General features: G+C 52.1%; 2 protein-coding genes across 2 annotated transcripts in view; one reads left to right on the forward strand and one right to left on the reverse strand.

Annotated features, from left to right (window-relative positions):
- Positions 1-23,239, forward strand: part of RFC5 (replication factor C subunit 5) — a 490,240-nt gene that overhangs the window by 175,722 nt on the left and 291,279 nt on the right. The gene's annotated exons all lie outside the window — the stretch shown is intronic.
- KSR2 (kinase suppressor of ras 2) overlaps positions 4,810-23,239 on the reverse strand; it is a gene marked incomplete at both ends in the record, with an annotated part of 266,707 nt that continues 248,277 nt past the window's right edge. The window contains 5 exons of the mRNA XM_084868405.1: positions 4,810-4,947; positions 6,915-7,044; positions 11,547-11,678; positions 15,804-15,937; positions 16,955-17,051. Of these exons, the coding sequence (XP_084724531.1) occupies positions 4,810-4,947; positions 6,915-7,044; positions 11,547-11,678; positions 15,804-15,937; positions 16,955-17,051 (631 nt within the window). The remainder of the gene's footprint in view (positions 4,948-6,914; positions 7,045-11,546; positions 11,679-15,803; positions 15,938-16,954; positions 17,052-23,239) is intronic.

Here is a 23,239-nt window from a genome sequence, read left to right on the forward strand (position 1 = left end):
AAGATTAGGCCCTCCTCCCAAAACTTTCCCCGTGAATACAGGTGAGGTCAGCAGGGAAAGCGTGGCTGGGTTTTTCCTGGATGGAAATGTCTGACCCTGGGCCTCTGAACAATCCAGGGTGGTGGAGCCAGGAGCGGGGAGGGGCAGGGCGCCTGGTGCAGGCTGGCTGCTCTGAGACTGAGACGGATGAGGAAGCTGGGACAAAGGAAGGATGTGGGCGAAGAGGGGAAAGTTAAGAGCAGGGGATGGGCCCCAGGAAACCTGGTTGGCAAAACAGAGAAGTTCAAGGGTGCGGAGAAGGTTGGAGTGCCTCGCTGGGTCCCTCAGGCCCTGTCCTCAATCTTAAGCTGGTGCTGTAACCAGGTGGGAAATCAGCCTTAGAGGGCCCCACTGGGCCTTGCCCAGGGCTCTGGGTGGCCGGGCCAGTTAGTTGGCTCTGCTGCGGGGTAGCTGGACCCCGCCTGCCTCTCCCTTTCTCGTTTCTTCTCCCAGAAAGAGGCCCATGACAAGGACTGCCATGCCCGGGCCCCACAAGCTCTGGTTGGATTTCAGGCCCTCACGAGGCCCGCGGGCAGAGCCGAGGCTCAGGCCTGGGGTCAGGTGGGCTGACGCAGTGGCAGCTGCTGCTAAGAGCTGCCCCCAGCAACACCGGAGAGGCGGGGGCTTGTGCAAATGTGTGTAAAATGCCCCCGAGACACACACGTGTTGAGCTAAGAATCACAGAAGTCCTTGGAAGGGAAACTGCCTTTAGGAAGAGCCCACAGGGCCTTTGCCTCTGGCCCTGCAGGGGACGGTGCTGGGCAGGCGCGGGGAGGTCCTGGAGGCACAGGGCTCCCTCCGGGGGCCTCGGGGAGCAGTACTGGTCTCATCACTTCCCCAGCCTGGAAGCAGGTCTGAGGGTGGCCACGGTGGGAAGCCCCGCCCCCTGGTTGGATGCTGAGTCTGGCTCAGGTGGGGCTTTGCAGCCTGGCTGCCTCTCTGGGGGAGATGTCGGGGGAAGGTAGTGACCAGAAGAAAGGCAAGCCAGGGCAGTGCCCGGGACGTTCAGAGAGGCCGTGCTGGCCCTGGGCCTGCTGCTGCCCTGGGGACAGACCTCCCTTTAATGCCAGATCAGATGAGTGGGGTCCAGGGCTTTGGGAACGTAAGCCCTTCCCTTACAAGGTATGGAATGTAAGGAACATAAGACATCTCATTGATGTTTCTCTCTCGCTGATGTTTCTCTCTCTCTCCCTTCTTTCCTCTCCCCCCCCCCATCCCCCCCCAAAAAGGACACCAGAAAATAAAGGAAGAAGGAACGTAAGACAGAGGCTCCTACCACTTTGCGAGCATGACCTGCTCCCTGCGTCCTCCCTCAGGTGTGCGGGTCACGCCAGGAGGCATGGAGGTGAGAGACAATGCGGGTCCTGAGCAAACAGGACCCCTGTGAGGAGGACACCACTGGGCTCGGCACAGGCTCGAGTTGGGAAGCAGAACCGCCGTAAACAGCTCCCTCCTCGACTCCCAATGGCACTTTTTGGGGGGTGAAGGGGAGGGGAAATCCTTCGCAAACAGGATGCTGTGTGCACCCCCAACACACGTGTCCCAGGAACCCGCGTCTGTCCTTGTGGTCGACAACATTCGCTGGTGTCAGTGCAGGAGCAGAGGGAGGGAAAACAATGTTCTAGAAGCCCCCTCCAGGGCCCCAGTCCTCAGGGCCTGGGTTCGGGGGGTCATGGATGAACGTGAGCTGAAAGGAGCCCCCAGAGTCATCCTCCCTAGGGAGCCACTGTGCTTTCTGAACGGCAGGGGCAGGGCGGGCCAAAGGGCGGCGCTCACAGAACAGGACTGGGAGGTCTGGGGACAGACCCAGCGAGACCCAGAACTCGGGTGCATGCATGACCATCTGGCTGCACTTGGGCGCTGTGTGAGGAGGTGCCGCCAGACAGGCTTGGGCTGGGGTCTCTGAGACCAGACGTTTACACAGAAACAGCTCGTCCCTCTGCCCAGGTCAGCCCGTAGCCCTGCTAAGCTGGCTCAGCCCTGCCGCCCGCCCCGTGTTCCCTGAGGGCTCAGCCGGCACCCACCGCGCAGAGACTGGGGCGGCCCAGGACACACCGGGACGTGGAGCCGCCCGGCTCTGGCTTGTCAAGGGGAACCGAGCACAGATGGCTTTGCAAACACACGCACACACATGGCCACGCACGTGGGTCCTGCGAGCCCGCTCCCTGGGCCTCCTGCCCTCGTCTCCGCGGCCCAGGGACTCCACACTCAGTTTGCATCCCTCCTCCCTCACCTGCCGCACCTTGTGCATAATTCCGTGTCTCCCTGGCTGGTCCTGTTGAGCCCCAGCTCAGGAGTCCCCCACTCTTCCCGAGCCAAAGGACACAGGTCTGGGGTACAGGGAAGCCCCGAGCTGAGTTGTGCAGTGCTCCCAGGCCGGCCGGGTGGCTCCCTCTGACGGCGAGCTTCTGGCCTCCTAGGCTGGCAGAGGACAGAGCAGGGGAGGAGAGGTGGCTCGGGAGCTGAGGCCGCTGAGTGCCGTCCCTTTGTCCAAACGTCACAGCCTGGAGCAGGGAGAGAAGGAAAGAGTGGCAAGGTGTCACACGGATGGATGCCGCAACCCTGTCTTTTGTGACCTAGCACCCTCTGGGGCCAGGTAGTTTGACATGAGCTGTTCCATCCTCTGCAAGAAAAGGTGGAAGGGACTTCTCCTTATTGAGGTCCTACTATGTGCCAGACCCTGTGCCAAGTGCCACAATACTTGATTTCATTTAAACCTGAGGCTAGCCTGCAGATAGGTACAACATACCCTTTTAATAGATGAGAAAACTGTGGTTCAGAGAGGTTTAGTGTTTTGCCCAAGGGTGCATAGCCAGAAAGCAGCAGCATCAGGATTTTAATCTACAACTCTTCCCACTGAAGCATACAGCCTCTGGACTCAGTAAGGATGCTCACCCAGCGTGTGGGCTAGGCGGGGGCCTGTGGGGCTGGAGTACCAGCCTGCATGCATGGGGGGCTCTGAGAATGCTTGGTAAGGGCTGGAGGTACAGGAAGAGGGGTGAGACCAAGTCCCACACCACAGACTCCTGCATTGAGGAGAGGCTTTGCTGACTATTGCTGAGGCAGAATCTAGGCCATCAGGGCAGAAGCATACACCCAATCTCTCAGGATGGTTCTGGAAAGAGACCCGAAAGGTACATAGGTAATCTTTGCTAGAAGCTGGCAGAGTGGAGGGGTCAAAATCATGGACTTAGGGTCTAACGCAGCCTGGGTTCCAGTACTTGCTCTGTTCCTTCCAGCTGTGTGATCCGTGTGCCTTGGTTTTCTCATAAGTAAACGGTAACAGTAATGGCTCCTACCTCCTGGGGGAGGGGCTCTTAGGGCTCAGTGAGGTAATGCAGATGGAATGCTGACATAGCACCGCCACACATCTCTGATAAGTGATACCCAGACGACAGGGATGTGCTGGCGGTTGTGATGATGCGATGGGCATACAGGGCAACCCAAAAGAAATGGAAGCAGGAGCATGGACCCACTGAACTGTGTCTGAAGTGGGAGAATTATGCTATGTGAACTGTATCTCAGCAAAGCTGTTTAAAATAAAGTCATCTATGTCAGTATAAATTTCATAATCATATTTTTAAAGTTAAAATGTAAAATTAATCTTAACAATATACTTTACTTAATTTAAATAGCTCCAAAAAATTATAATTTCAACATGTAACCAACACTGTCTGTGTGATGTAACAAATTATGCTGCACTCTCCTCTGTCTCCTACTTCTGACATCCCATGGGCTTCCCACCTACAGTCCCTCTTCATTCCGCTCCCCACGAGTGTCCAGGGGCCACACATGGTGAGTGCAGATATTGGACAGCAGGGGTCCAGGCCCACTACTCAGAGGGTGACCCAGGGACCAGCCACCCAGCTTGGAGCTTGTTGGAAATACAAGATTCTGGGTCCCACGAGGATCTACAGAATAAGAATTCCCTAGGTGATCTGAACGCACATTAAATATGAGGGGGCGGTCTCTGGAACCCGGGCTTGCCTTGCCTCCAACCCACCATGTGCTGAGACTAGAAATTCTAGTCTAGAAACCACAGCTCCTCGGATGTGACCACCAGAGGGGCGAACCTGAGAAGCCAAGGTGAGTTTTGACTTAGCCGCCCGTGCCCTGGAACACACCAGCTGGAGCCAAGGCCTCTTGGTGGATCACCTTTGCAGATTACAAACCCCTCCAGCCCCGGCGGCTTCGGGAAGGACTCTGGCACTGACCACTCCGCTGAGGGAGGTCCCCAGAAACACACGTATCGCCTCAGCCACTGGGGTCCGGCCAGGAATGAGGGCGAGGGGAGCGGCACAGAGCCTCCTCTGAGGAAGTCAGAGACGCTGTGGCAGGGAGTAGGGAGAACTTGCCCTACCTGTCTTTGTGCATCAGAGAATGCTGGGAGCTCAGAGTTGCCTCGATGGGGCAGGCTGCTGGTTTGAGGGGAGATTTCCTGAAAGCTAGGCCTGGTAGAGGGGTATGCGGAATACCTGATAGGTGGGGCTTGGTGGGTTCAGGGTACCACCTTGCCACAGGATGCTCCACCCACTGGGCATCAGCCTTCATCGGGGAGAATTAGGCAACGAGGTAGCACAGTAGCCACATGACAGTGCTGGGGCCCAAATCCCAGAGCAGACTCCCCTGAACAGAAACCTGGCAGGGACAAACAGTGGCGGGGGAGGGAGGTGGGTGCATGGGAAGGAGAAGGTTGGCAGAGGAGTTGGGGAAAGGAGCAACAAGTGACCAAGACCAGAGGACATGGGCAGAGAGGCCAACGGAGAACACCTACTCTGCCGACTTCCAGAAATGCCCAGGGTGAGACAGGCGGCGGTTCCGTTTTGGCAGTTTCTCCAGCATGTCCATGAGCTTGGTGAAGGTAGGTCTCTCCTCTTGGTCAAAAGCCCAGCAGAAGAGGAGGATGTCCTAAAAGAAGCCAATGCGTGATGATTTAACATAAATGATGTCTATATTACTACTCAGAACCTTATTGGATCTATCCATTTGTATACCCATTTGTCCCACTTCCATATTGTTCAATCATCCATCCACCCATCATCCATCCATTTGTCCATCTATCTATCCATCCATGCATCATGCCTGTACCCATCTAAACTAAATTCATGAATTTATATTCCATCCATCCATCCATCCATCCATCCATCCATCCATCCATCCAAAGATCCATCCATGCACCCAACCACTCATCCATCTATCATTTATACACCCATCCACCCATCCATCATCCATCCATCCATCCATCCATCCATCCTTCTACTCACCTACTTTCTAGGCCATATGGCAGACTAGGTTACCCCTATTCTAGAAGGCCTGGAATACACTGAGATCAATAAAATACTCAAATGAGTTTGTGACACTTTTCCTAATGGGGAGAGAGAAAAGCAATCCACATCATAATACTATAAGTGCCCTTCAAAGTCATAGAGGGGAAAATTACTTATAGTAATATTCTCACCTGAGAAAGGAAACTTAAGAGGCAGGCAGTCCTTAAAAGCATTCTAGATAATTACCCCCTCCCTAACTCATTTGTCTCTAATCAAAAGAGGGGAATTTGCTCTAGCTGGTTTGGCCCAGTGTATAGTGTTGGCCAAATAAAAGGGTCCTGGTTTGATTTCAGAAGAGGGCACATACCTCAGTTGCAGGCTCTGGGCCCTGGTTGGGGGCAACCAATTGATGTGACTTTCTCACATCGGTGTTTCTCCATTTCTCCATCCCTTCATCTCTCCCTCCCTCCCTCCCTCCCTCTTTCCTTCCCTCCCTCTCTCCCTCTCTCTTTCACTTTCCCCCTCCCTCTTTAAATCAATGAAAAAAAATATCCTTGGGGGAAGATTAAAAACAAACAAACAAACAAACAAACAGAGGAATTCTTCATGCTACGTTTTAGAGGGCAATTATTAATACACTAGTGACTTGGTGCACGGATTCCTGTACACTGAAAGGAAATTAATTAGTAGGTGGCCGGTGGGGTGGATAGTGTGAGATTGGCTGGACACACTCTGGAGCCAACCTCCCGTGGCCCCTCTCTGGCATCTGCAGAGTGAGCAGAGTCCCTCCAGCAGGTGGGGTCCCTCAGCCTGGCATAGAAGGATCTGGCCAAAACTGGCTCTCTGACATCCCCCAAGGGGTCCCGGAGTACGAGAGGGCCCTCTGCAAAGTTGCTTTTGTGCAGAGCGTGGAATGCAAATGCAAGAGTGCAGTAAACCAGATTCGGGGCCAACAATGCTCCAGCAACAGCATAACCCACTGCCAAAGGTGGAATCATGCAGCCCCATGGGGAATTGGGCTCCCTCCTCTCTGGTTTGGGGGTACATCACCTGAGAACTGCCGCTGCCAAGTCACTGCAGCTCGGCAGCTCCTGTGTTGAGCATTTGCCCCCTGGTGGTCAGTGTGCATCATAGCAACCGGTCAGACAGTTGGACATTTAGCATATTAGCCTTTTATATATAGATAAATACTCAGACTTTTCTGTTTCTGTTCTGAGTTGGACAATGCCTTAAATTTTCTAACATAGATGCAATTAAAATTAGATTACCAGTGATATTTTAATGAAGGTCTTTTTAAAAATTGATAGAAAAAGAAAGATTCCCTGGTTCTACTCAACTCAGCAGTCCATTGCCAGGAAAACCTGGCCAAGTGCTACTGCGCCCCTGATGGTAGGAACCTGAACTGCAGGCACAGTTCAGGGAGTTTTGCCTTCTAAGCTCCAAATCATTACAGGACAAGGCTGTGGGCATGCTTTTTTGGCTACCCTTTGGGAAAGCACTTGAAACCTTCACACACACACACACACACACACACACACACACAAAAGAAGGCCCAGAACGGTGTCTGCCGCTCCCCTTGTCTCCAGAACCTGGCACCATCCGACTCACCGAGATCTCTTTTCCCACGCCGATCTGGCTGAGGTTGGGTTTCAGGCCTGTGCCCATTTGCCAGATGATTGCCTCTGCTGGCTGGGTCTTGAAAGGCCACTCCCTGGCATGAAGTTCATACCAGATTGTTCTGTTGGCAGACGTTGTTAAAGGGGTGTTGGTGTGACATGTTACTTGTATTTCCTCACTAACACCCACCCACCCGCCAGCCTGCTGGCTGATCACTCTGTCCCCTACTTGTGGGGTTGCTTAAGGCTTTCTTGGTGTCTTAGAGAGTCATGCTTGTCCCAGGATACCACCCCTGGTGCCTTGATTAACATGAATCAAACCTAGAACCTGAGTAATTTGATAGAGTGTGGCTGTGACCTCTGACCTGTAATTCTAGAGAGCCACGGTAGGAGAATAATTAAGGACGCAAGAGACATTTACCAGGATGTTCTCTACAACATGATGGGTAACACTGAAAAAAGCAGGAATGATGCAAGTGTTCAGTAAAAGGAGCAGGCTGCATGCATCATGGTAAACCCATGAAATGACATGGAATCCTACATTATTAACACATTTCAAAAAAACCTTGCTGACATGACAAAAATGCTCAATATATAATTTTAAATGAAAAAAAAAAAGCTATGTATAAGATATAATGTTACTCTTTTTTTTTTTTAAGCATTACATATGGACCAACAAAATAATAAAGAGAAGCACTGTAAAGTGTTAGCAGTGGCTATCTCTGTGATAGGATAGGAATTTTTCCTTTTGTGCTTGGGTTTTTCTAAGTATGAATCATCCTGCAGAATAAATGAAAGGAAAAAAGCAGTCTGAGAGTCAGATTGCCTTGCGTTCAAGTTCTGATTCTAGTCCACACTGGCTGCGTGATGCTGAGTAGGTCACATCACTTCCCTGCGTCTAGATTCCCTAACCTGCCAACTGCAGTGGGAGACTGTTTATCTGGGATGCTGAGTGGAGGACAATGCGATGCCAGGTTTATTCTAGAAGGATTGACCTTGTCATCACGTATTTCATAGACAATGACAGTGGAAAGACGGAAGAAAGGTCTGCTCCTGTGAGCAGCACATGGGAATGGACAGGCCCAGCTGGGCAGGATAAATGATGCTGGGAGATGTGGGGGCAGTGAGAACCATGTGGGTGTTCCTGGGATGCAAGTGTTGGAGCCTTCCCGTGAGGACAGGCCTCAGCTTGAAAGGGGGTAGAAACGAAATGATGGGGAACCAGCTAGTATTGTAAGAAATATTAACCATGTTAACCGTGACCGTTTTATTCTGATTAAAGAAGGCACGTTCCCCCCTGGCTGGAGCTGACTCCGAGAGGCAGCCCTCCCTCCCCGTTTGGAGCTGCCCGTTATCTGGAAAGGGGAGCAAAGATGTGTTACGGAAGCCAGCAGCCCTCAGACGATCCCCAGGCCCTTTCTGCATACCCACAGGCCCTTGCAAACCCCCAGCCTGCTCATCTGTTTGTTAATGTGGGCACTCCCTTCGCTGTTTCTCATGTAACCCCAGCCCTTGCAAATCACTCAGCCCTTTGCAGACCCCTAGCCTTCTGCTTATCTGTAAACTCCCTTTGCCTACTTTCCTTTGTACTTATGCCTATATAAGCAGCTGGCTTATGATGGGCTGCACAGATTTTTGTGGATAACCTGATGCCGGCAATATTGGAATAAACGCTCTTATGTGATTCAGCCCTGTCTCTGCTTTATCGGCTTGAGTGGTGACAGGCAGCACAGATCCACTGTTGGTCTAGTTACAAGCTCACTGAGAACAAGGCTCTGCAACTCAGGGACTCCCTGAAACCATCCTCGGAGCGGATCTTTCCTCCAGGCTAGGCTAACTGTGTAAATCTGCCTTACAGAACACACCCCGTTACCCTTTTGAATCAGAGGACTGTCAATCAGGCTATTTCTAGGGTTCCACTTCTCTCTCAGCATCGCTCCTCACTGCTGACCTCATCCTTCGGGGTGGGGACGGGTGCTGCGGCTCAGCGCTGGGATGTTGCTTTAGATCAGTGTTTCCCAAACTTCTCTCATGATGAGAATCACCTGGTGGAGTTGTTAAACCACAGATTCCTGAATCCCAACTAAGAAGTGCTAAATTAGAATTTTTGGGAACATATAGGTAAAATTGTATACTTAACTAGTGCTCTAAGACAATTTTACCTATAAGTTCCCCAAAATTCTAGTTTAGCACTTCTTAGGTGGGATTCAGGAATCTGTATTTTAACAACTCCACCAGGTGATTCTCATCATGAGAGAAGTTTGGGAAACACTGCTTTAGATGCTCAGGAAGTTCTCAGGTTAAGGTGCTCAGTGCTTGTTATCATCATCACAATAAACAATAACACCGGTTGGGTGTTTACTTCTCAGTGCATGTGCCCTGTCCTTCTGGGAACTGTGAGTAACAAAGCACCCTTTTAATGGCAGTCATTGCCCATCTACTGGCCCATCATATCTGAATAATATTGAAAGCTCCATTTTAGAACAGGAGGCACTCTCATTAGCCCCATTTGACAGATCAGGAAACCAAGGCCCAGGAAGGTTATGTTATCTTACTCGAAGTCACACAGCAAATAAGAGGTTGAATCCAGTTCATCTGACTACAGAATTGCATCACTGGCCATTGTGCAAGACTGGCAGCCCTATGGCCCATCATGCAATCGGGGCAGAGAATTATCTGGGAGGACAACACCTGTAGTGGAGGGGTGAGGGCTGGTGAGGAGCACAGACAGATGCATGCTGCACGCGCGCATGTGGAAGGAGAAAGGGAGGCGGGGGCGGGGGGGACGACGACGGGGTGCGGGAGCTCCTGCTGGGCAGGGTGCCCTAGGTGTGTTTGCTCACTTACTCCTTACAACACCTCAGTGGGTTTTATGATCTTTAATTAGGGCTCTGAGTGGTGAAATGACTCCCTGGGTCAAAGCACCAAATCTGGAGTGAGGCTGCCCCACGTTTGACTCCCAGCTCTGCCTGACATTGAGCCCCAAGTCACTGAGCCCCTCGGAGCCCCTGTTTCCTCACCTGTCAATTGGGAACGGACATGACACCTGTTCCTAGGAGCCCAGACACAGTGCTCACTGCACTTCTGAAGTCCCTTTGGCTCTAAGTCATGCTTGAGCATGGCGCTCCCAAGCACCAAGGGACATCTACTTGGCAGGAAACCAGAATAAAGGTCTCCTTAGAACTTTCTCCTGCAATGAATTGCTAACTTGCAAGAGAAACTCACTTAAAGAAAAATACCAGTTGCTGAAGATGAAAACACCAGTGAAAAAGTAATTACTTACTTCGGTACATTTTGTTAATTACATTCTTCTTTCTTTTGCTAAATTTATATGAAAATATACCCACTTAATTAGTGGAATTTGGTTTCAGATAATAGTTTCTAACTAGATAAAGACTGTGGCCTAAACGAATCAGGGAAATGACAGCCACGAATGGGTCCAAGGGACAGTCCTGATGACAGTTGAGAATCCTAATGTGGCAGGAACCCCCTTCCCAGGTTGCACAGAGGGGGCACAGTGGGTACTTTTCCGTGGAAGATCTCTCCGTGGTGCTCAGCGTGTCTACACACACCTGCAGGCCTGCGGCTTCCCCAGCGTTATCTCCGCCAGCCCTGCCACCGCCCGGACGGCTCAGGTGAGGGTGAGCCGGGCCATGGAGGGAGGAGAGCACAGAAGCCTTCCCAGCGGCACCTCCTCAGAGCACTGGGCCCGCACCTTGGGGCTGTGTGTCCTGAACCCGCACCCCCTCTCTACTTCCAAAGACATCTCACTCAGCCGGGTCCGCGTGCCTCAGTGCTTGAACCTCGACCTATGAACCATGAGGTCACGGTTCGATTCCTGTTCAGGGCACATGCCCAGCCTGTAGGCTCGATCCCCAGTGTGGGCGTGCAGAAGGCAGCCCATCGATGGTTCTGTCATCACTTATGTTTCTATCCCTCGCTCCCTCTCCCTTCCTCTCTGGAATCATTTCAAAACAAAACAAAAACAACAGACATCGGGTTCTCTCCCAGGATGGCGGTTACCATTCCCTGACAATCCTAAACTCTTCTGTCCTAGGCTCTAGATGTGCAGATTCTGCGCCTTCTGGTTGGCTCCACTGGCCAGCTCAGGGCAGCTCAAACTCACGGTGTACAATCGGCCCTCTGCCTTCCTGCCCCACCTCCAGGGTCTCTCTACCTTGGTGAGGTGCTAACTCTCCCTCCGCCCAGGTGCTTAGGTAGAAATCTGGGCACCACCCACATTCCATCCACCACCAAACCCCATCGCTCCCATTTCTGAGTGCATCTCCATCCCCAGGGCCCACACCCGCTGGCAGTGACTCAGTGGACAGCACCAGCATCTCCGCCTGCACTGGTCACCCAGCCTCACTCCTGTCCTTCTCTTCCATTCTGCACACAGTGTTGTGGTTGTGAATGACCCGGGTAGCTGCCATGGTCCATAACCATGGCACGGAATTAGCCGGGGCCACCCTTTCTACTGCACCCGTCAGATCCCCCGATCTCAGACACCCAGCCACTTTGCCTCCACAGACACGTGCCCTGTCCCTTCCAAAAGCACCGAGGGAACCCCGGGACGCAGGCCTCTGCCAGGGCTGAGGCTCTCGAAGGCCAGGGGGGCGCCTACCCGAGGGCAAAGACGTCCGAGTGCTTGGAGAAGGGCAGCTTGTCCTCCTCCGTGTCGGGGGACAGCTGGCGGATGATCTCGGGCGCCAGGTGGCACAGCCAGCCGTTCTGGATGCGCAGCTTGTCCTCCCGCCTGGAAAGCAGAGCACAGGGTGAGTCCCGTGTCGCTGCCCCGGGAGGGTCAGGCCCCAGTGCGGGCCCAAACCCCTGTGCCATCTCTGCTGGCTTCCTGCCTCTCCCTGTTGGAGCGCTGCCTGACTTTGTACTTGAGGCTAAGACCCAGTGGGAGTGGCACAGGGAAGGCTGGTCTGGGGAGAGACACGCAACACCCAAACCATGGTGGGGTCCCTTCGCCTCTGAGGCGCCCCTCCCCCGCTGCATTCCATAAATACAGCCGATTCTCATCACTTGTGGGTCACGTTCTGTAGTCTCCGCACACGTACCAGCGAATCCGAGATTGGTGCTCCTGGGAAGTAAAGACAGATACCCACATGCGCATGTGCACACACCTCTCACAGACATCATCTCAAGTCCCCAAACCACCCGTCCTGGTCCATTCTGTTTTCTTTATTTTGCACAAGAGAAGTTGAGGCTCCGAGTGCCGAGTGCTTGTCTGGGGCTGCCCCTCTTACCCACTGCCAGCTGGCCCCAGGGGCTTCTTGTGCTGCATGGCAGGTACCCCCAACTCCACCCCTGGTCATCTCCCCAGGGCGCTGGAGCAACAGGGAAGAGTGGCCCTTTGTTCAGCCTCAGCGGGGAACAGGCCTGTCACGTGACTCCAATCCTTCCCCACCCTGCATGCTCTGAATGACAGCATGGACGTGATGCTGATTGGGGTTCCCAGTACATTTGCGTAGGTGGGCTCCACACCCGGAGTCTGTGAGTGATGAGGACCAGCTGTATTTATGGAGCCCGCACTATGACACCAGGCTGTTCTCGCACCAACGGGACCCCATCCTGGAGCCCGAACTTTGGTAGGAAAAGGAGATGACAAGTGATTTAAATAAGCAGGAAAGACACAGATGGCAAGCATTGCACAAAAAGTTAAAAAGGGAAAGTGTCAAAGATGAGAGGAAGCTGGCTTTAGGTAAAATGTGAGCTAAGATGGGCATGACCCAAAGGATCCAGCCCTCTGAACATGAAAACTATAGGCAGGAGGGGCAGTGAAACGAAGGCCCAAGGCAGGCCCGTGTGGGGTGTTCTGGAACCCCAGGAACCCCGGTGTGAGTGGCACAGAGGACACCATCCTGTGCGTCCATTCAAATGTGTCCACCCAACCCGGGTGGTGGGCCTTGGTGGCTCCCCTTCCAGCACCACAAACCATGCTGTGTGGGCATCTGTGAGCATTCCTCAGGACCCAGCCCTAGAGGAGACAGGAAGCTGGCTCCCTTCTTCACACTAAATCTTTATCAAGTGCACAACTTTCCATTTGAGACGGAAGTCCGACCTCCTGTGAGTCTCCCCTTTCTCCTAGGAAAGGACCGGTTGATATAGGAGAGTGGGCAGGTGTGGGAGAAGGGGATGGGTATCTCAAACCATCAAGAGTGAGGATGTGCCCTGGCTGACGTTGCTCAGTGGTTAGAACGTTGGCTGCACACCTAAAGGCTCAGGTTTGATTCCCTGTCAAGGGCACATATCTGAGTTGCAGGTTCGATCCCTGGTGATCCCCATTCCCAGATAGGCATGTATTGGAGGCAAGCAATCAATGTGTCTCTCTCACATTGATGCTTCTCTCTCTCTCCCCTTCCCCTCCCATCCTTTCCTTCTTCTCTCTCTGAAATCAATGGGAAAAAAATACCCTCAGGTAAGGATTAACAAACAAACAAGCAAACAAAAAGCGGGGCCTCTGGGCGTCTGCTGGGAACCCAGGCTGGCTGGGTTGGAGGCTTCTTCCAGGGCGGCCTCTGAGCCCCGCAAGGGGAGGCACTGCCTCCTGAACTCCTTCGTTCACATCCCACACGGGGTCCTGCCCTCGCTCAGCACCTTGGAGAGCAGCTGTCCTCACCTGTGCTTCCAATACAGCAGCCCCTGGCCATCCTGGCTACTGGGCACCTGACATCCAGCAATGCAACTGAAGAAGAGAGCTTTTTACTTATTTGAATTAAAGTTAAAATAGCCACCTGTGGCTATTGGCGACCACCCTGGACAGTGCTACGTCAGACTATTATTTACAACAAATGGGACTTTTTCCCCCCCACTCCTGTATATGTTAATAGGTTACCTTTTAACATGACCTTAAGTGGGAACTTGCACTTTTTAAGTACACATTAAAATTAATATGGAAAATGTTTGTTCATATCCTCCCTGAAGTCGTCTTGCAGACCTCGCTTGGGGGCGGGAGAAGCCTGACTAGAGGCTGCAGGAGTCTGAGTTCTGGTTTGGGCTGGACAGTCCTTCGGGTGGGGCTGTTCTGCGCATGTGGATGGTGAGCAGCATTCTGGCCTGTAGACACCAGTAGCACCCTTTCTTCCTGCTGTGACAACTAACCATGTCTGCGGACATCACAAATGTCCCAGCGAGGGGCGGGAGCGTGTAGCTGAGAATCACTGTTCAAGTTTCTACATTAAATAAGGAAATGGCCCAAATTTCAGTTTTTCACCGGCAGTGACAAGTGACTTGCTCCTGTGCCCTACACAGCTGACAGGACAGGACACATCGCCTGTGAACAGCAGGGATTTAAGGACCCATCTGTTGCTGACTAGCTCTGTGACCTTGAGCAGATCCCAGTCTCTATTTTCCCTCCTACAAAATGGGTACATAGTTTCCCATGGCCGGTGCAGGGATGAAAGGTGACAATGCCTGGCACAGGGCTGTGTTAGCTGCCAGGGCCACACAACCAGTGGGCTTAGGTATTAGCTGTGGATGTGTTTTTTTACCTTGAGGACTCAGAAATGAGGCTGAGAGTAGAGCCCAAAGGAAGAATGCCATAAAAGAAAGAGGGGCTGTGGCGATGGCAACAGGGGGAGTGTGCGGGTCCCCATGTAGCAAACCTGGAAATAAGTGCTGCTGGAAGCCAGAGGAAGGAAGGATCCCGGGAGCCAGCCCACCTGGCTTCTGGGTTCTGACTCAAGGCCTCTTTCCACCTCTCTATTTACTGATGTATCTGATCATTTTCTGCCTATTTTCTTACCTTAGATGCTCATCTAGATGGTTTTGAAGACTGCGGTGAATTTTGGGGGGTGGAGTAAAATCTAAAAATGAAATTTAAGCTTCTGTTTGTTTCTGCATTACACAGAAAGAGCCAAATCAAGTCTCACCCAATTTCGGGACGGTGGGACTTACTGGTAGACTCGAGGTATGGAGCGTGAACAAAATTCACTTTGGGGAGGCCTGGGTGAGCGCAAAGACACCGTTATCGTCAAAGGGAAGCAGTTGAAGAGGAAGGAGAGAAACTGTGAGGCTGCCTCTCTGGGACGCAAGCCATTCGTTATATGTGGAGCTCCGTTAGAGAAAACACGCAGGGTTTGGAGTGTGTGTGTGTGTGTGTATCTGTGTGTGTTTGCGCACACACACTTTCCAAATTAAAAGCCACACAGGCGGCCCTTCTGAATTATGGGTTGTTTACTTGGGATCAAGCTGTTTTTCACACGGTCACCTCGCTCTAGGGTGAGAGGCGCCTGAGAGTTAATTACTTAACTGGTGGTTAATGATTCTCCTGTGTGATATTGAGGAGGTCTATGCAAATTAATACTAATTACAACTCAGCAGCAGCTACTATTTGTAGTTTCCTGTGCCCCAGGCACTGCGCTGGACTGCATGTGGCATCTGATTTGATCCGCACAAGGACCCGGGGATGAGCACAACCCCATCCGTCATTTTCCTTGCAGACAAGGCAAGTGAAGTTCAGAAACGTCCATGACTTGACTGAAGCCACAGTCAGTAAGTGGCCAAGCCACGCTGGGCCCCAGGTGTGTCTGACTTTAAATCCCTTGCTCTTAACTGAAGTCCTGCTCCACTAGAATGAATGGATTCATAAGAAAACTTGGAGGGAGGCTCTTGGGTGATTCCCACTTCCGGGTGAGCACTTGGGATGAGGGAAGAGTCCTCCAGGGAAACTCAAGGGCCAGGGCTTTGCAGGATTCGGGATGCTGCCCACCTGGGAGTCAGCCCGGCACCATCCTGAGGCGGCCTGGCTGCTCAGCTAGGTGACCTCGGGCTAGCTCACACCTAGGTCACTAAAGCCATTTAGGATGACACCCCATCCTGTCCTGATGATTGTCTGTAAAGAACCCCTCTGATCCCTCCCACCACTTCTCACCTGCCAGCCTGCAGCACCCCGGAAATGCTGAAGAGCCCAAAGTCTGTGATCACCACTTTGCCATTGTCGTAGAAGACGTTCTTGGACTTGAGGTCCTTGTGCAGGATCCCCTTGGCGTGGAGGTAGCCCATGCCCTGCCAGGAGCAAGGAGACAGGGCTGTCAGAGGAAACCTGAGCGCTCGCTGCCTCCGCGGCCTGGGGTCCTGGTTCGCGCTCCTGCTTTGCCCATGGGACCACACCGAAAGCAGAACCAGGGCCCAAATGCAAAGGCATAGAGGGGGGTGGGAGAAGGCCTGGCAGGTGGGAACAGGCAGGATCCCCAAGACACAGATCTGCCATCGCCCTCAGATCACTGCAAGACCGGCTCCAACTAGCTCCGCTGTTTCCTGAATTAGAAATAAAGGAAGGTCTCTCCAGAAGAAAAAGGGTGGGAACAAATCTGAGCTGAGGGCCCCCAAGAAAGGAATTTGATTAGCCCCCCACCCCCACCCCTCCACCCCTGCCCCATTCCTCTTTGACAAATAACTCCCGCAGGAGACCTGCTCTTAGTGTACTTAACCCCACCCCTGCCCCTGTCGAACACCCTGCGTTCCTCACGAGACAGGACTTGATCATCAAAAACACGGAGAAGAACCTGTTGAAGGTGCAGCTCAAGGGTGGGTGTCTAGAGTTCTGTTTGCCTTTATGAGAAGTTACATTTTTATTGCTTCTCACCCTTTAGTCCTGACACTTCCAATGGAAATAAAAGACCGGATACTGACTAATGAGGCATCTGCCAGAAAACACAGGATGTTCCTGCTTGTTTTAATCCCAAACAACATCCAATAATTGGATGTTTCCCCAGCAGCTGGAGAGAGATGGCTAACACACCTGGGAATTCAAGGGCTTGCGGAGTAAAGGATGCTAACAAGGAGAACGCTCCCGCCTGGTCCCTGTACATGTCCAATTATCGTGACGACGAGGCACTAGATAGGAACCCAACACTGACACACCAGCCCTAATGGTTGTATCTTGGGGCAAAATTCTTCCGTACACTTGGCATACCATTTGTCAAGTCAAGTCTGCTTTCTTTTAAGCCCAGACTATTGGTCTGTAGTCAGACTATGAGTCTTTCTGAGGTTCAGGGAGTGGGGGCCCAGACCCTACGGTACCTTCACAATTTCTTGGGCAATCTGCCTGGTTTTATTGACATCCAAGACGATCTTGGCGTCCCGCACCACCGAATAGAGGGTCCGTCCTTTACAGAGGCTGAAAAGGACGAGAGAAATCGTTGGTAGCTGTTGAGATGAGGTTGACCTTGCCCGGCTGGTGTGGCTCAGTGGTTGAACATTGACCTATGAACCAGGAGGTCACGGTTCAAATCCCGGTCAGGGCACGTGCCCAGGTTGTGGCTCAATCCCCAATAAAGGATTGCAGGAGGCAGCTGATTGATGATTCTTTCTCATCACTGATGTTTCTCCCCCTCTCCCTTCCTCTGTGAAATCAATAACAATATGTTTTTAAGATGAGGTGACCCACACAGTTATTAGAAGTGACATGTAATAGGGTGGACTGTGGACATGCCTGTTAATCCTATGGTACAGTAAGCCTGGGGCGGGAACTCAGGCTGGTTCTGGGAGGTGCGTCTGGGAGCAAGTTCTTCTGGGCTCTCCAGGATCTTCACCACACCCCACCCCCCACCCCAGCCTCCAAGGACTCTACGGAATCCAGCCAAGTTCCCTCTCTCCCAGAGTCTCAGGAGGGAGAGCTGTGCACACACCAATGATGGACGGGTCCTCAGACCCCTCTCAGATAGCACTCTGCCGGCCACTCATCCCAGCTGCTCCTGCTCACCAGGAGCCGTGGTTTGTGGGGACAGTGATAAAAGACCAGCAAAGTGGCCACTGATGCACACTAATTACCATCAGCAAATGATGCATTAGTCTTCAGACAGAAGTGTGTAAAGACCAATAATACTCGCCCAAACCAGATGCCTGTCTAGATAGAGGGTTTTTCAAACTATTTTCAGCCTCATTGAGTTCATTTCCAGGACCAGTGGTTTAAGATGAATGACAAGATGGAAAGGGACATTATGCAGTGGCAGTCACACCTTCTCATTTAGTTGCTGGCATGCACATCTGTCCTTCCCCTGCAAAGTGAGCTTGACCAGGCACTCACAGACCAGGAACTCAGTAAATAGTCACTGAATGAACGAGTGAGGGAGGGAGCGGATGAATGAGTGAATGAGTGAGTGAATGAATGAATGAATGAATGGAGTTCCAGATTCACCAGAGCATCCCCAGCCCCCAGCACCAACATCTCACTCACAGGGTCCAATGTTGGCTGAAAGAAACCGGAATGACATTAGGAAAGTTCATTTTCTATCTACCTCAACATTAGAGCTTGCATTTTTCTTTGATCTATGACTTTACTGCTGAAATACCACAGGCATTCCATTCCTTCCCTTAGAATTTACTGAGCCCTTGCTGTGTGCTACACTTGGCTGAGATAGTGTGGGTGAGGTCGGAGTTCCCGTATTAGATGGTCTCAGAGTAAATCCCAGCTCTCTTCCTGAGTGACTGTGTGTCTTGGTGAGGGTACTTAATCTCTCTGGCCCTCTGTTTCCTCATCTGTTAAAGGGAACTATGATTCCCACCTCCCAGAGTGAGCAGGAAGATAGAATGAAAAATAGGCTCCGTACCTTGCTTGGCACTTGGTGTAAACAGTGGTTAGAAGAACAGAGGCCTAGAGCTGAATGCTATGGGTTAGAATCCTGGCTTGTCAGCTACTGGCTGTGTGATCCCGGGTGGGTGAGTTACCCCCTCTGAGCCTGTTTCACTGCTAGTAAAAAGCAGTCATTAGTTCCTGCTTTCTAGAGTTCATAAGAGAATAACAAGACATCGGCTGTGTAACACATGGTAAGTACTCAGGTAATTCTGGCTACTAAGAGAAGTAGCAAATGGTCAACACACACTTGTGCAAGCCTACATAAATTTACACACACACACACACACACACACACACCCCTATTATCTCTCTATCCATCCATTCACTCACCCAAAATGCTAGCCCATGATCTCTAAGATTCACTTCCTCACCTGCTTACTGTGAGGGTCGCTGACTCACAGTGAGTCTGATTCACCTGTCTGTCTGGGTGGCTGACTCAAAGCTGTCCCCCAGGGCCGGTGAGGTGAGGCGGTGAGGCAGGCAGTGTGTTTGCTGAGGCTGCGAGAGGAGAGCTGGAGGGGGTTGGGCTGCGCAGCCAATTAACCGCATTGACATTTAAATATTCCCAAGGCGGGACTGTGGGCGGATTCCCTCCCCTGGATACTCCGTCCTGAACAGACACCTACACTCCTTGCAGGGCAGAGCCAAGAAAATACCATCCCGCGGCAGATGGCACAGCAAACAACTGCAACAGGCTCCCCGACTCTCCGACTCCGCTGCTCAGGAAAACCAAGACAGGTCGCAGGCTTCAAGTGTCCAGCCTGTCTTCTTCCCGTGAACACCTTCCTCTCCAGCAGCAGCTGCAGACACCTGCTTCTCTCACTGCCCCATGGCGTCGGGAGCCACGGGGTACCCTAACACTGACGGGCGGGATACAAATGGGACGCCCACAGCTTGGCGCGTCTGCTATGTGAAATATACAAATAACCCACCACCAGCAATTTCTCCCCTAACGAAACACGTACCCAGCAGGCATCCATACTCGTATTCACCCACAGACATGTACTAGAATGTTCCACAATGTTAACAGCAACTTATCCTAATAGCCCCAAGCTGGAACTGACACAAATGTTTATCAACTGAAAAATTGATGAATTGTCATTTACCCATATAACAAAAAGAACTATATTCATACCGTACTGCATGATAAACAAACCGTTGCTAACTGCGAAAACCAACAACAAAACACACACATGTACACACACAAAAACAAACAAAAAGAACACAACAACAACCATGAACGAAGTTCATTAAAGTGTTGAGCAAAAGAAGCCAGATACACAAGACTCACACTGAATTTACACAATGAGAAAAAGACAAGCAAAACGGCTCCACGTGCCTCAGGCAGCAGCAGCAGTGGCGACCCGTGGGGCTGCGGGCTGTGAGGGGCAGCAGGTGGCCTTGATCTGGTGCCTGTTCTATGGAGATGCGTTTAGTGAAAACCCACCAGGCTGTGCTCTTAGGATCTAGACTCTCTGGCAGGTACATTATCCTTCCAAAAATAAGTTTACTTAAGAAAATCAGCAAGAAAAGGATGAACCATTAATCCACGAAATCTAAGCCAATACCCGAGGTGTCCATTCCTAATGTCCTCCCTGTCCCCAGGGCAGTGTCTGCAGAGGAGCTAGGAGCTCCCAGGGCGGGCTGTGCCCAGCCAGGCGTTTTGTCTTAACTGTCTCTGAGACTCGGGCATGTCACAGTTCCTCGGTGAATGGAAACTGTAATGTGGCTACAAACGACATTTATGGCAATGGAGATGAATGAGGCCTGCTGGCCTCCTACAGTGCCAGTCTGGGGGTCAGGAGAAGGTGTTCTAGTGGCAGGAGGAGGTATTTAGTAGCCCTCTAGGCATGCGCACGCGCGCGCGCGCGCGCACACACACACACACACACACACACACACACTCCCTCCCTCTCAGTCTCTCTCTTCAACAAACATCGTTTTTCCAAGAAGAGAGGCAGAGACTGAAACCTCTGATCTCGCCCGCAGGCCACCATGCCTCCCAGGCCTGGCTCCAAGCAGCTCCTATAAGGCCATCTTTCCACCTCACATCCCGGGTGACTCAGGGAGCCTTTTGGCCAAGATGACACAGCAAGTGTGAGACTTTCATTGTAAACCAGCCTTAAAGAGGCTGTCAGGAACGATGAAATGAAACCATGTGGGTTTATCTCCAAGGGCCTCTGTCCAAACTGACTCATACTGCCCAAACAGTGGCTGGGACAGGAGTCTGGCAGCTTGTGGTGGCCACTTCCTGTCCCTCCCCCGACCCCCTCACCACCAGGCCCAGAACCCAGGCTGGGATGAATGGTGGGGAGGGTGTGTGTGTGTTGGGGGGTGGGGGGGGCAGCCACCTCTGAAGACATTGATTATCAGCCCAGCGCTGCCACCTCGGTGCCCCTCTGCCTTGGGGACTCATGTGAGGATGCTCCCAGACCCACGTCTGTGACCATGGGTGGGGTTGCTGAAGAAGCCTCCTGCATGTGTCCACATCCCGATCCTCAGAACCAGAGTGGCCTTACATGGCAAAGGCCCTGGCTGCTCCGAGGCAGCTGGTTTCAGTCAGAGGCTGTGGGGGGTGTGTGTGGGGGGGTGTTAAAAACACTGGCTCTGCCAGCAGGGATGCACCGTCCCTCCTCCTCCCGCTGTCTTCTAAGCACCTTTAAAAACTCAAAACCCCTTTTAATTGCCCTCCACTTCTTCCTCCCTTGAGCAAATAAATCCCATTCCCAGCAACAGGTTGCACGCTCCATCAAATTCCAGCCGCAGGCCCGAGCTTTCAGTTCATGAATCTAACTTGGAAGATATTAAACCTTGGGCCTCTGGGGCCTTCTAATCAAAAGTGCTGGGTGAGCTTCCTAAGTGAGAAATGCCAGCTGTTTGCCACCTGCTTAACTCCACGTGCACCCGGGAATGAAGAGTTATGGGGTTCCATTAAGCAAGGGGCTGGCTGGAGGCTCCTGTCCCAGGCGGAGAAAGATGACAGCAGCCTGCCAGGCAAAGAAATATGCAAAGCAGGAACCCCGGCTGCCTGGAGAGCAGGCTGTTTTTGCTAAGGTTCTTTCCTCCCACTCTCTACAGCCTTTGATGCTGCAGCAAAGCTCTGAGAAGGAGGAGGGGAAAGGAGGCAGACTCTCAGTGTTACTGGGTTCTCTCTAAGGGTTGGCTGCACTGGGCACTTTAAGGACTGGGATGGGGTTCTTGGCATTAGGGGGCGCTCCTGCCGCTGACTGTGACCCACGCATCTGGGCATCTGGTGACATTCTGCCCTCCCGGGTCCGGGCCCCACAAGGGCACAAGCAGCCTCTGGGGAGGTGTGGGCTTCCAAGCCACTTCCAACAGCAGCCTGGCCAGCCCTCTGCCTCCTGTCACACTGCATGGTCCGGCCACCATCCAACACTTGCTCTCCTCGACCCTGTCCAAAGACACCCCGGGGCAGGCTGCTCCCTAATGCTGCAGCACATCCCCTCAGCATCTCCTAAGGGTCAGACTATGCATCTCGTTTGGTATCCCTCGCATTGCAAGCAATTGTTCCAGAACCACAGGGAGGTTTTTGCCAGATCAGCCAATTAGTATTATTTGTCACCTCCTATGGTTTTCCTTAGATGCACTGCCTTTGGAAAGTAAGTGGATTTTTGTAACACTTTCTATCATTACATTCTATCATGACTAGATTGGAAGCAAGAATCTCTAGCCCCCCAAAAATGTAAAAACAAATGCAGTGAAAACAAACACATTAGGAAACAAAATCAAATCCTCGCTTGGCGTTGCGGCCTGCCCAGGACCTGAGGTTGAGGCCTCCACTTTTTGTTTTTAAAAGAAAGATTAGCGAATAAGGGTTAGGAAGGCGTTAAACACCAGACTGACTGGAGACTTCTCCTTCATCCACGGGGCTCTTCACAGGCACTGTGCCAGCCCTCCGAGGGGGACACTGTGTGCACAGGAGGAAATTCAGGGGCAGGAAGCTTAGGTCACCTCCCCAGGGGCCCCGGCAGCAGGTGACAGGGTCAGGATTTGAGTCCAGATCTCAAATCCTCACATCTTTCCAGGATTTCTAAGATCCCGTGGGAAAAGGTGATTTAGCCCAGGAGAAACTGATGTCCATGGAGCTTCGCTGAGGACCCCTCCCTCCAATTCTAGGCTTTTCCCTCCACCCTCCAAATTCCGGGCCAGCCCATGGTCCATGCGGGCCTCATTGTCTGTTTGCTGCTTCTGTGCAGGGATGCCCAGGGGTCCCCCCAGAGAGAAACAGGGCAGGCTGAAGAGGCTAGGTCATCTGAGAGAGTCTGCAAGGCCAGAGGGCAGCACACAGCTGGCCACACCCAGGGGGCGCTCAGGAAATGTTCCCGCAAGGAGTGGATGGCTGAGTGCTGGAATGAATGACTCCTGCCACCTCCCTTCCCGTTGTCCACTGCGGCAGGAAGGGCAGTGTTTATGACAAGGCCCGTCTTGCCTACTGGCTCAGTGCACAGAACTGGCCACGAGACAAACTGGGTCATGGTGGCGATGAAGCTTCCAGATGCTTCCCTGCTTGAGGCTCCACATGGCATCAAAAAGCCAAACAGACCCTGGCCCCGCCCTCCAGGGCTGGATATCAAAACCTATCATTTCTTCTTGCTCTCCGACCAGAACCACATTTAAAAAGAAAAAGAAAAAAAGCTCAATAGTAGACTGAATATTCTGTCTTTCAAAAGCATATACATACTACCTAATTTATATGCATTAAAAATCCA

The sequence above is a fragment of the Pipistrellus hanaki genome (genome assembly GCF_964339955.1).
Source record: "Pipistrellus hanaki genome assembly, chromosome: 19".
Lineage (NCBI taxonomy): Eukaryota > Metazoa > Chordata > Mammalia > Chiroptera > Vespertilionidae > Pipistrellus > Pipistrellus hanaki.